The 14664-nt window shown below is 39.1% G+C and overlaps 1 protein-coding gene across 1 annotated transcript; it reads left to right on the top strand.

Moving 5' to 3' along the window:
• The first annotated feature begins 10857 nt into the window (after positions 1–10857).
• Positions 10858–11577, top strand: LOC136279604 (uncharacterized). The gene has a single exon (XM_066163543.1). It carries the CDS (start codon positions 10858–10860, stop codon positions 11575–11577), a length of 720 nt encoding a protein of 239 aa, XP_066019640.1.
• Positions 11578–14664: the final 3087 nt, after the last annotated feature.

Below are 14664 nucleotides of genomic sequence, written 5' to 3'. Positions count from 1 at the left end.
AAATGCAAAATTAAGCAAGAAGAAGTTCCCTATGTTGGCCATGTCCTTAGTAAAGATGGTTTAAAACCAGATCCAGGAAAGATAAGGGCTGCAAAAGAAATTAAACCCCCCAAGAATGCTAAGGAACTGAAAAAATTCCTCGGATTTATCCAGTATCTGGGAAAGTTCATGCCAAACATGGCCACTGAAAGTGCACCATTAAGAGAATTATTAGAGAAGAATGTTCCATGGCACTGGGATCACCTTACAAAGGATTGCTGAACTATAGAAACACTCTGTTGGATGGTATGAACCTTTCACCTGCTCAGCTGTTCATGGGTTGAAGATTAAAAAGTTCCCTACCAACAAAGGTTGATTTGCTTTAACCCCAACGATCTCAAGAAATTCAGCAGCACTTTCAAAAGAGAAAGGAGTGAGAGAAGTCCTATTATGACCAACACAGTGGGAAAGAGTTACCCCCTTTAACTGCATGTGAGAAGGTGTCAATGCATCATGAGAATGAATGGATCCAAGCTACAGTTGTAAACAAGCATCACACACCAAGGTCGTACCTTGTTCAGACACCTAATGGTAAATTCTACCAAAGAAATCAACATCATCTTCTCATGAGTTTCACAAGCAATGAACAAAGGGACTGACGCAACAGATAGCACAACTTCAGAGAGCCACTCTTCCCACTCCAACTGGCATCCAAAGAATACCTTGTAGACCAGGAGCAAGTACAGATCATGGTCCACCAGCAGAAATTCGTACCTGGTTAGGTCAGGTGGTTAAGCAACCTAAATACCTGAAAGACTATGAACTGCAAACTTCTATGAACTGTTAAGTTAAAGATGTTGACCATGAATTCATTTGCTTTTGATATTAGATCATGTTCTGTTTTCATCTGGTGTTTCATTGGGTATCAAAACTCATGCACCTGACCAAATTGGACATCTTTCATTGGGTGTTGATCTTGTGAATTATTAACGAGTTTGAGAATTCAGATAGGATATTATAATACTCACAGTAGGTTTATTGGTTTCAACCTCGCATACTCTGAAAAATACAGTTTTAAGTCCATACTTCTCTCAGTTTAAAAATTTTGGCTTTTAGCCTTGCCCTCTTTCTCCCTGGAATTTTTAACAACTTCCTACACCTAGTGATAAACAATTCTAACAAACACATTCGGAACATTTTATGACATCTTAAAAATGTTTATCATTGTGACATGTTCTTTTGATGCTAACAAGTTTTTGGACCATTTGATAGAACAAGTTTCTATTTTATTTTCTTACTTTTTAATACCAAAGAAGGCATTTCTTATCATATGAATTTGTAAAATATTGATCGAACAAATTTAATTTAGGTTTTAATCATCTTGATTCTAAAACAGATTCACAATGTTTGAGATTCATGATTCATAACTGTAACTTTGACATGTGAGGTAAAATACAACATCAGTGATACCAACAGGACAAGGAAAGCTTTGGGTATTCCAGTTGAAAATCTGTGAATATTTGCAGAGTAAACAGACAGTCATGAGAGCAGGTGCAATCACAGGATTCCTGATGGAAATTTCCCATGGAGTGACCTACCTCTGTCAAACTCCACAAATATACCTGGTACCAAATGCAGAAAGTATACAGCAACCACTTCTCAAATACTCTCTCTCAAAGAATAGAAGTAGACTGGTTAGCAAGACAACTCTGACATGACATCCAAGTGCATAGGGACGTCTATCACCTTTGCAAGTCAACAATTGAAACTTCTAGAGTGAGAAAGCTGCTTCTTACCATTCATCATGGTGAAACATGACAGTTCACAGAGAAAACTCTGACTAGAATTGACTTAAATGCTTAGTGAAGTGTAGTAATTCAAATTTTATTACTATTCTCATCTCATAAATAAGCACATGGCAGAATTTCATTAGTTCCTTCTGATTCCACCATGCTGTTATGTCCGAAGGCAGGCATAATGGTTTGCAGTCTCTTCCATTTAATTTGTAGGGTTTTACCTCAATTACTGTCACTTACCTGGTCATTTAGCACTTCAGTGAAAGAAGCATTTATTGCTGTGAACTACCATCAACCTGCAAAACCCTTTTTCCTTAATGACCAAAATTCCCACTCTGCCTACACCTATCAAGATTTCATAAGATGTCATTTGGATTCAGGGATCAACAAGGGGTTGGTTTCTCTGTTTTAGTTTGGATCCAGATGCCTCCCATCAAATGATCATGGGGAATTGCAAAAACGTCATTCAAAAGTAACCAAGCTTCACAACAAGATTCAGGAACTAGAAGAAAATGAATATCAAAGTTCATTTCTGTCTCACAAACCTTTAGCACTCTCATCTCCATCTTCGTCTTTGAATGAGTGCTACAGCGACAGCAGAAACAACAGCAGTTCAGCAACACCAGAAGCCCCTAGAGCATCACTACCATCAACAGCAGCGTTGAGGATAAAGCTTCAATATTTATCTAATTTGATAATCCCAGCAACTTGAGTTCAGGTGTAGAACTCATGGGAAAGAAGCTATGAGCGTTCAGGGGTCACAGCAAGGAGCCTAAAAGAGTGACCACATTTAAGTTATTCACATCACTTTAATTGTGAACACCATCTTGTCAGAAAACGTTTCCCAGCCATAAACATGAAAAAAGAACAAAGCCAGCATCCTGCCATCATAAGCGAACATGTGTGGTCAAAAGGGGCTCTTATTTAATTTATTATGTAACTATGCTGATTTTAAAGTATGTCCATGTATACAAAATTTTGTTTGCTTGTAATGTACTAGTGTGGCAAAAAAGCTACTTTTTTATGGTTCTTCTCAAAACATTGTCAATCCAAAAGATGTCTGCAGATTTCCATTCCTATGGTGTGGACCTTGTGTCAGTACTAGTTTGGAAATAGGAAAACAACGCCTTCCTCACTAGATACTAATACCCTGGATTTTAACATAAAACTGGATAGACATCCTCTCGGAGGTGAATATTCCTCCAGTAAATACTTTACTAGTTCATGAGCTCAAAACAGGTCCATAAATTGATTTTCGTAGCACCCCCCAGGAGACATAGTGAATTTGGTGTCAAATTAAAGCTTATCACCTATATTTATAAAATCTACTTGTTTTCAAACCGTTAACATGTGCTATAATGAGATATTGGGGTGTTTCCACGGGGGGGTGGGGTTAGGGGAGAATTTGCATACTATAGTCGTGGTGAGAAGAAAAATGGTCCATACTTCTAACAAACATCAACCAAATTGGTTCAAATTTACAAGATATAGTTGTTGTATCATAAGCTACCCAAATGTGTTATCGATGCTGTGGTTTCCATGGCAACAGGCATCAGTCAAATATTGCCTGGTTATGAAAATGTGGTTTTTCGAATACAAAATGATATTCTATATATTTAACTCAAGTTCGATTTCTTGAAAAAGCATATTTAACTTATTCAAGATGTCCCAAAGATGCATCAAGGTCTTACGATTGCGATTGCTAATCCCATGATGCTTAGCATTTAGAAGAATCGGCCATCTTGGACTACAAAACTCAACATATAGCTTACAAAACGACGTTTTAAACCTTTTTTGGAATGCAAATGTTTACCACAAACCACGTAAAATAATGAATTTAAGTTGAAAGTCTTTTATTCCAAAAGTGGTCTTAGAGGAAGCAGTTTAACAGGCTTTACTTCACTTGACGATCTGTCAGTATCAAATCAGCTGAAACGGATTTGCTTCTTTAATTGCATTTTTTGTGGGAAACTAATTACGTTACGATTGTCAAACGTTTTGTTTTCATTCCAAATGTCAGTTCCTCGTTATTCAAAACCTAACACAAGAAGTTAACTTTGTCTTCATAAGAATGCTCTTCAAAAAGATCTGTAAGTTCTGAGCCGATAATGACGATAATTCTTACTGCCTAACAAGTAAGAGATGACAGAGATCAAGCCAACTTGTAGGAAACGTTCAGCCAGTTTGAACTTGCAGCCCAACTGGAAAAAGTGCCTTTGTCATGTGGCAGAAAGTAGCGGGAAATTAACCTTGTTCACGGAGAAAAGCTGGGAGAAGTTTGAGAAATGCTCTTTGAGACGAAATGACCACATCTGGCTTACAATGATGAACCACTGGAGAGGGGGACCCAAAGGAGGGTACCACAGGCAATGTTACCAGAGTTATACTAATGTAGGCAACATATCTAGGATCAAAGGGACTGCTAACAACGCCGCGCCTGCATCTGCTGATCAAGAAATCACTGTAGACGAACCAAGTAAAGAGCCACCAGCAAAACGCTTCCTTAGATCTCATGTTCAGAGATTTGATATTGATACAGGCATCATTTGCCAAGTGGAGAAATGTAAACGTGGAAAGGGAGCGAGGTCAAGGGAATCTCTAGCCCAGAATATCAGCGAGTATGGCAGTGTATCCCTCCTCAGAGCAGCTGAGATAAGGGGCGACAATCGTGTACTACTGCAGATAAAAGGACAGGATTGCATTTCTCGCGAGATTAAATACCACAGATCGTGCTACAAGAATTATGTTCGCCTTGAGACACTAACAAAGCTCGAAGCTCAAAACTGTGCCACTGAAGATAAAGAATCTCGAGGCTACAGCAAAGCATTTGGCAAATTGTGTCATTATCTTCAGAGTGAAGTCATTATTATTATTAATAATGACTTCACTATTATTAATGACTTCACATTATTTCACACCTAAACGAGGAAGGCTTTTGCATTTGGAAAACAGTTAGACTTTCGTAAGCCTTCTGATCCTAGCCAGCGGAGCTTGTCTATAGCGCCAGTGTCGAGAAGGGAGAAATTGTAGAGTCTTTGGTTTCGCAATCAGATATGACAGATGGTGGGTTAGAGTCTGGAGCAGAGGAGATTGATGAACAAGACCCAAGAGCCAGGAAGGACGTTGCACATCAGGTTTATCATGCTTCAAAAGAACTGCGAAACCTTCTTCTGGACGTGAAGCCAGTTCTTTCATGGCCACCAAAGGCTGACAAGCTACAATCTGATGCTGCTTTAGTGTCTGATATGTTGTACAATATGCTGGCTTAAATTTTTACCTCAGATACCAAATTTAGAACTGAATGGGTTACAAATCTACCCTATCATGTTCATCGCTGGATTCTTTCACTAGGACAGGATCTAATTCACTGTGTTTCCCGGGGTTGCACAAAGACTCCCAAGCATTTGCTATTACCCATGACAGTCAAAAGCCTCACAGGGAATGCCTAACTGGTAACTCTCTTGAACAGATTTGGTCATGGTCTTTCATATTCTCAGATCGAAGAGCTTGAGACAGCAATTGTTGAGCAGCAAATAACAAATCTCCACAATGGTGTATTGTTGCCGACCGTGTGCAGTCCCAGTGTTTCTGCCGTTTTCTGTTGGGATAACAATGACCTTCAGGAGGAGACTTCATCAGGTATCTAAAGAGAAGGACAAATTATCATTTTTGCATCAGCATTAATTTGATCTCTTTACCTTATCTCTTCATCTTTACAGTTCATCTGTTTGTACTTCAAAGTTAACTATTGATTTGTAGCGCACATACAATCGTCTATTTATATTTTATAAAACAGGAACTATTTTGTTCTTAATGTAAGACTTTCGTATCTGTTTCCTGATAGGCAAGGGAACAACACACTGCACTAATGGTATTGTTGTCCAACGAATACCGCTTACCTGTGCTCCACCACCAGACATTCAAGTTGAAGAAGCGCATCCTAAGAAGCGCACAGTCACACAAATTGCCACCAATGTTATTCCTTATCATTCCGGTCACCAACAGGGACCTGCTGCTGTGCGGATCAACATCAACCAAGTGATACAGACTATACCAGAAACCACACAGAGAGCTCGCCTAATCGACTTTGGATGGATACTGTGTCAACAGCCACTTGAAGATTCATTATTTGCACTGTCTGCAGAGCATCCACAAGTCATACCTGCTTGGACGGCGTTCAATATTAAGATAATAGAAGGGAGGGGTCTTCGTGAGAGCTGCGTTGGGTATTGTCCAGTGATCGAAGCAAGCCCCACAGAGTTGCCGACAGTCTATACAATATTACAGAGGTCTCTTCAGATGGCAGATCAACTCGGACAGAGAGACGTGATCGTAGTGTTTGATCAAGCAATATATGCCAAGGCCTTAGAAATAGTATGGCAAAATCCCCAGGAATTTCAGCGTGTGGTTCTTAGGATGGGAACATTTCATACAGTTTGCGCTTTCCTTGCTGCAATTGGCAAGAGGTTCTCCGGTGCCAGACTCGAAGACGTTCTGATTGAAAGTGGAATGGTTGCCACTGGTTCTGTCTCAGGTGTGCTCCAAGGAAAGCATTACAATCGCGCTATTTGCACGCACAAGGTAAAATATATTTGTTATTTTATTTACGGACAAAACCAAGAGATATGCAGTTGTAACACAGGATGCGCGCACATAAAGGCATGTATATGTAAAAATAGCGGTTTTTCTTTTCAGATTGTTTTTGAGGCTCTGCATCGTCTGCAGTGGCAGCAGTTCAAGGGATGGCTTGTGCATTGCAGCTTGTCAGAGAGGAATGAAATGCAGAAAATTTTAATGTCATCCTGTCCTTGCCAGAATTTGAAGAGTTAGCTAATCTTTACGAGCAGTACTGCAAAGACGAGAACGACGGTCCCCTGAAGATGTTCTGGAACTCCTACTTGGAGATGGTAGCTACTCTGCTGAGTCTTATCAGGGTCACGAGAGAGGGGAATTGGGAGCTTCACTTGGAGTGCATTAAAGCTGTGCTTCCGTGGTTTTTTGCATATGACCACACCAATTACGCACGGTTTTTACCAGTGTACTTAGTTCACATGTTAGAACTTCCAGATACGCACCCCGAAGCTTACACGAGCAACACAAGAACTAAGGGTGGCATAATAGGGTTTAGCCTTAAGAAGGGTGCTGTGCAGCGGTGGATGTTAACTGCGCATGCAAGAGCCAGCTTTGTTGATCGATGGCTTCTTCGCATCCTCAGGACAAAATAAAGGGTCATAAGGAGTCGGGCTCAGCTTGCAAGAGAAGGGATGAAGAAGACGTGCAGAAGGTCATGGAGGTGATCAGTCAACGGAGGAATCCATTTGAGATGGCAGACAACCTCGTAAGTCTGAGCTCAGGTTCCATCACAAGTAGTGCTTTGAAGGAAGACCTGCTAAAAGCAGAAGAGAAAGGAAAGTCTGTATTAGTGTCATTTGTACAAAACCGGCTGACCAACAGTGCAGTAGGGTTCTTTGAGACACTACTAAGGCTGAAGTTAGGGAAATTCGGAGAGGTTAAGAAAACGGTTAATCAAGGGGGGAAGAGTTTTGTGCTCCAAGCTGATAGAAATCTTTTTGCTAGGCTCCTAGTCATCAGACAGAGTCAACAGATCGACCTAAGAGATCTCCTCACTCACGAACTAGGACCTGTGCCCTGGTCTCTGGCAACCTACGATGGCTCACTGGCTAAGACAAACAAGTCTGTTCTAGTGAAGCTTCTGGAGGATGGTGTAGAGATCCTTCCAAATCTAACAAATGCTTCTGCTGTCATCGTAGATGCCATGGCACAACTGCAAGCCCTACGTAGAATACCAGATCGTTTCATTGATCATTGTTATCCTCAGTGCAGTAATCAAGCAAGCAGGAGAAGCAAAGAGGATAGACTTTGTAGCAGACCAGTACCCAAGCGTCTCAATAAAAAATATTGAGCGTGAGAAGCGGGGGAGATCAGGACAGTTAGCTGTCCAGATTAGAAGTCCACAACAGCTCTGTCTGCGACAGTGGAAAAAGTTCCTTGCTAATGGTTTGAACAAAACAACCTTATGGAATTCCTTGCAGATGTGTGGGGGACCCACCAGTGCTTTGCCAAGAAGATCGGAGAAAGAACGCTGTTTCTCACTCATGGGGAGAGTTGCTCCAAGATAAGCGTTGACGCTCAAGGTAGCATTTCCTCCAGTATTGTGCTTGAACTCTGCAGCAACCAAGAAGAGGCAGATACCCGAATGTTTCTGCATGCCTTGCATGCCTCTGATGCAGCCCATCAACAGATCTTAATCAAGTCATCGGGCACTGATGTAGAAGTATTGGCGTGCTACTTTCGAGAGTACATAAGTGCTGACATCTTTCTTCTCAGTGGCACAAAAAGTCGAGCTCATGTCATTAATGTCACCCAGGTCTGTGAGCAGCTAGGTGTCGAGGTGTGTCGGGCATCAGGCTCTTGATATCGTGAAAGCTGACGAAGACAGCAGAGCAAGTATCCATAGAATCGGTGAGTGTATCCCACCAATGAGAGAAGATCTTAGAAAAATGGAGAAGTTCGTTTGTTCACTTTACAATGACATTAACTGTTGTAAGGTCAACAATATGAGATACAAGTTATTCTGCAAAAACCAGAATCTACAGTTGTACCAGCTTCCTCCTACCCATGCTGCCCTACAGAAGCATCAACAACGCGCAAACTACCAAGCTTATGTTTGGAAACATGCACTGGATGCAAGAATTCTAAAGCAAGGACCAGATGGACAAGGATGGCGAGTTAGAGGATAGGCGCTGGAGATTGACTGGACCGACCTCGCGCCGGCCCCGGAATCTGTAATGAGCTAGTGTGCTGTGGCTGCAGAGGAAAGTGTGAAATCCGTAGGTGCTCTTGCGTCAAGAACGAACTCCATTGCACAGATGTATGTTCTTGTGGAGAAGAATGTGTCAACTGTGACAACACTCAATTCGGCGATGATGAGGACAACTCCACCAGTAGTGAGGAAGAAGATGACCTGTAAAAGGTACCTCAAGCTATACCGTATTATGGTTGTGACAAATTTCTCGAAAAGTTTTTTTGAAATCTAACATCAATGAAGATTAGATACGAAGAACATTGCAAGCATTGCTATGGAAACATGCAATGCCACTAGCATTGCTTTATTAGTTAGAAGTAGACATTGCTTTATCGAAATGTATAATGATATACTTTCCATTGCTCAATAAAGTGGGATGCATTGCTCAATAAAGAGATGATTGGTTTTCTTTTTTGTTTTTGCTCGGCTTTTACCAGTTGTGGCCCCAACTCCAGAGGAATGCCACTCATCCTTGCTTTCCTGCAATAGCCATTTTCCAGACATTGATGCATCTTTGGGACATCTTCAATAGAATTAAGGTGTCTCAGAGAAACGCTATTACTGTAGAATACTTTTATGGGCGTTTTCTCAAGTTAAATATATAAAATTTCATTTTTTATCCTAAAAACCACATATTTTCATAACCAAGCAGTATTTGGCTGGTGTCTGTTGCCATGGAAACCAAAAAAGTCCGATAACACATTTGGATAGCTTATGATACAACAACTATATCTTGCAAATTTGAGCCCATTTGGTTGATGTTTGTTAGAGGTATGGACCATTTTTCTTCTCACCACGACTATAGTAAGCAAATTCTCCTCACCCACCCCCCATGGAAACAGCCCAATATCTCATTACAGCACACGTTACCGGTTTGAAAACAAGTAGATTCTAAAAATATAGGTCATAAGCTTTAATTTGATACTAAATTGACTATGTCCCATGGAGGCATAACTTTTAGGCCCCTTGGCTCATGGACTATACATTATACTTACAATTTTCACAAACGTGCACATTAAAGCTACCAATTACTTTTCTTACTATTTACTTTGGTGTCTGCTAACTCCTTTCATTTAGGATGGAATCAAGTGGCTGTGGGGCTTGTTCCCATCAACATTGCTAACAAGAGCTCAGAGAGTACCCTTTCTATGTATCTTGTGGCTATTGCCCACTAGAAAGTAAATAGGTTATTCTCATACAACTACCACACAAAAAATGTCATCTTATATGATATCTGTCATCTGTCTTATAACAGACTTACTCACAGGCATTGCTGCCATAAAACAAGTCAAGTTTTCTTTTCATCAGTGAAAGTATGATCCTTGGTGAAAAAAATTCAATTTTTTTGGAAATTATTGATAGTTTTACATCAGTCGGTAAGAGCAAAATCTTCGGTGCATTCTCTTGCTTTTATTACTTACAATTATTCTAAGGAACAACTTCCATAATTGATCTCCAATTTTAATGTCCAGGAATGCAAATATTGAAAAAAGTGGTACTGTACAATCACAAATTTTTTTAGAGGTTGGTTTTTCTTAAATTTTGAAGCAGCTGAGATCAGAGTTGATGTAAGTGTAAGGATTAACTGTAGAACTTTGCTTGTGAACGACCCTACTTCAGGAGGAGAAAAAGCATGCAGAACAAGTTCCTATGGACCTTAACTGGGGATAAACCAAAACAGTCTTAAATGGTTAATAAACTGTTCTTATTGGCTTGCAGCAGACAAAGTAAAAGTAGTTAGGAACTCCAAACATTTTGAGGCTTTACCACAGATCAACGAAAGTACGTTTTCTAAAATTGTCATCTTTGTTGAACAAGCGCTTTGATAGAGGAAGTTTGTGACCCTTGAAGATCCCTTTCAACTCCTGTTTAACCTCTTTAAGATAGTCAGAGGTATTCTTGAACTTAATGAGACATTTGCGGCATTGATTCTTACAAACTGACAACCTGTCAGTGGCTGAGTATACACTGACATTCACATTCAAACAAGAACTAATGATTGTTGGAAAATCCCAAAACCTTTTCCAAATATATCAACTTTTTACTTTTCTGATTTAAAACAGAAAAAACAAAGCAGCAGCCATTTCCTACTGTCTTTTTTGGTGTTTCACCCACCTCCAATGACAGTCTTTCATCCAATGAAATCATCAGTAGTCAGCAGTCAGGAAGTATGGCGGATGTGTTTGTTAATGTCTTACAATTTTATTGAATTTTTTGAGTCTCATTACAGTTTTTTCGTTTTAAACGCAAGGAATCATGCCTAATATTACCACAGAAAGGCTTGAAAAGATTTTAGATGAAAAACTAAACCCACTTTCTGAGCAGCTAAAGGAAGCTTTGGCGACAGTGAAAACATTGAATACAAAAATTGAGCAGACGGAAGACACTTTCGGGATGCTCCAAGAAGAGAATAAGGCACTTAAGCAAGAACAGGTTAGCCTCAAAGCCCAAGTGTTAAGATCGGCAAACGACCTCAAGTTAGTACAAAAGTCCCTTAATGACTTAGAGCAGTACACTAGAAGAGACTGTCTTGAGATCGGTGGTATTCCTCTTCCAGAGGATTTATGGGTGGAAGATACCAACAACATTGTGCTTCAGTTAAGCCAGAAGATGGGCATTCCGTTGGAAAGAAACAATATATCTGTTAGTCATCGAATTCGGAGTAGTAGGGCTTCAGTGGATCCTGCCATAATTGTAAAGTTTGTGAGACGAGAAATGAGGGAACGTTTGTATCGGTCGAGGAAAAGGCTGAAATCTATCACCACAGCTGACCTTGGCTTCTCTGTTGATAAGAAGATCTTTATCAATGAAAGTTTAACGCCTAAGAACAAGGAACTGTTCAAAGATTGCTTAAAATTCAAGAATGACGAGAGCTACAAGTTCCTGTGGACTAGTGCTGGAAAGATCTTCTTGAGGAGGAATGCTGACTCTCCAGTGATACCTATAAACTCTTTTGCTGATATAACACCATCTTAAAAGATAAGTTATATTGAAACTTGCATGTTTTGTGATGGGTGTCCAGATAGAGTCCCTTATCTTGACAGCTCCAATTGTCAAACCAGCTATGCCTCATTCCCTCGACTGGATATTGCTTCTCCCATTTCCAACATTGAGCACCTCACTAACTCAGATATTGACGTCCATATGCCCTCTGACTTGAATTTTAATTATTTCACTACACATGATTTTCATGCTAATGAAGACATTATAAATTGTCTAACTAGTAATTCACTCTCTTTTTTGAATTGTAATATCAGAAGCTTGCAGGCTAATTTTGATAACCTAGTTAATATGTTATCTGAATTATATTCCCCTATATCTGTGTTAGGTGTAACTGAGACAAAGTTAAAGAATGATCAAGATGCTTTAGCAAATATTAATTTAACTGGTTATGACTTTTTGTCTCAACCCAGTGGTACTAATGCTGGGGGGGTAGGCTTCTATGTGAAGGATAATCTTGTATATACTGATCGTTCAGATATTACCGCCCAAAAGCTAAATGATTATGAATCCCTATGGATTGAAATTCAAAACAATACTGGGCGTAATACCATTTATGGTATTTTTTATAGACACCCCCATGGTAATGTTCATGCTTTTCTAAATCATATCAATATGATAGTAGAAAGTATACATCGTGAAAACAAATATTGTGTTTTGCTGGGTGACTTCAATTTAGATCTCCTTAAGTTTGAATCACATCCTGATACAGACAGTTTTCTAAGTACTCTGGGCAAATTTTATTTTCAGCCTCAAATTCTGCAGCCAACCAGAATTACAGATCACTCCGCGACTCTTATTGACAATATATTCTTTAATTCTCTTGAGCATTTTGTGATCAGCGGTAATTTATGTTATGATCTTACTGACCATCTATCTAATTTTCTTATTGTCAGTACAGATACATAATTATAATACCAGATTATCTAGTAAAATGTCCTATGCTATTCATAAAGTCAGAACAAATTATGGAATTTTCAATATAAGATTTCAGGGTTCTAAAGTCTGAAATGATATAAGTGATCACATAAAGCTTCTTCCTTTGAAAAGTTTTAAGAAAAACCTTAAGCTAATCCTTATTGAAAAATACTAATAACTTCCGTAGCCTTCCGTCTTCTTTACTCTGATTTTCACAGCGTTTTTGATCTTGTTTGTATGACCTTGACTGTGCATGTCTTTGTGTGTGTGTATGTTATGTCTGTGTGTGTTTGTGTATGTTATATCTGACCTAAATCCTTGTATTAGATAAATTACCAAAGTATAGCTGCCCTTTTCTTCTAGCCCTTAAGGTTATTTGGGGCAGCTAGTACTCCTCTACATCTTTTATTGATATATTCTGTTTATTATTATTGTATCATATTTGGGTACAAATAAAATTGTTGTTGTTGCTATTGTTGAAACACCACAAACATTAACATTGGAGATCACAGGAAAACAAGAGACTTCTCTCTTTCTACCCTTTAACCCTTTCACTAACAATTGTACAAATTGCTATCTACCCAGTTAGGACTTTAGCAGACCCTTAGCAAAAATGACTGGCATTCGTAAACAGCTATTATGAGATAGTTAGAGCATATGCCTCAATTAAAACCACTTTTGCTCTTTGTATTTGTTCAATTTCCACCGTTTCTTCATGGGAAAAGTTTATTATCAAATGCATTCCCTTTAAATATTATGTCAGCATGTATACCACTCAAAGAAGTTGTGTAACATGTTTTAAGTACTATTTCAAAAATGAGTGTGATGGTTTCATCAGGTTTCCACACGTGAGAAAACATTTGAAACCACGAGGCTACAGACCGAGTGGTTTTACTCTTTTTGAGTGTTTGGAAACCTGATGAAACCCAAAGCACGAGTTTTTTAAATGACTTCTACAAAGAAACAATACAAAATTATGCAGTACTATATTTTTCCCATTTTTCTTTACAATGCCTTGTATGTGGGATTTGTTATATTAAGTCGGCATTCATTGTATTTTTGAGCTTTTGTTTTTAATTATCCAATAGTTTCACATTGCACCAAATTTTTATTCCAAAAGCATTGAGGACTTGAAGTGATTTACATATTGTTATTTCTATGGCCAAAGGAAGGTTTTGCTTCCCAAAAACAATAGAGGAAGAAGAATTTTGCTTAGAGAGAGCATTACCAAAGTCTACCAGATATAAAAATAAGTGGGCAGTAAGCGTTTTTAAGGATTGGCAATGAAGTCGAGGTTGGTGGAGTTTTAAAGAGTATGAATTGGACAAAGTTCAGCTGCTGACTTGGCCCATAACAGAGATAGACGCATTGATGCTCAGCTATTGGTTATCCAAATTTGTTCAAGAGGTGGCCAAGTGCTCCAAAGATCCATACCCTCCAAAAACATTGTATCAGATTGTCTGCTGAAAAGAACCCAGCCATCGAGTTCAATCCCTTGGTCTCTTCAGACAAAAGGGAAATTGCATCGAACTTTCCTCTTTTCCTCATTAGATTTGTTATCTTTAGACAAATTTTGGACGCAGAAATGAAGGATGGGAGCTGGCATTGGTTTGAAAGCAAAACAAAAAGGAAGAGCCAGACACTGATGAAGAAGAAAGGAAGCATTAGCAAAGTGGAGTATTTGGAATGGAGACTAAGAGCAAAACTTGGAGCAAAAGCTTGCCGAAGCTAAGAACAAATATACATTGTTACAAGTGAAACTTTTCATTTAGGCATAAAATTGGTTTGTTCTTGCTCTTGACTCACAAAAAATAGTTTTATGGCTGCACCTTGTAACGTGTCGCAATGTCACAATGACAGGTAAATTCAAAATTGACCTGCATTAGAAAGTTTTGGATTCCTTTTGTGAGGAGAAATTTGTGATCTGTTTTTTGGTGTTGTATTTGAGGAAAAGCTTTTTATGTGATTCTGATGAAATAAGAGTGTGAAAAAGAGTCATCATACTGATAAATACTTTCAAAGCTGAAGGCAACCTTGCTAGTGACTCATTAAAATCTGAAATTATTTTGGCAGTGGTCTGTGTGTTTACTGTGGCAGCCATTTTCTCTGAAATTTCGGGGGTAGTCTGAGCTCTAGGGTGTCGAG

Source organism: Pocillopora verrucosa, chromosome 3, assembly GCF_036669915.1.
Source record: "Pocillopora verrucosa isolate sample1 chromosome 3, ASM3666991v2, whole genome shotgun sequence".
NCBI lineage: Eukaryota > Metazoa > Cnidaria > Anthozoa > Scleractinia > Pocilloporidae > Pocillopora > Pocillopora verrucosa.
The sequence above is the reverse complement of the archived record's forward strand: the minus strand, read 5'-3'. Positions and strand labels throughout refer to the sequence as shown.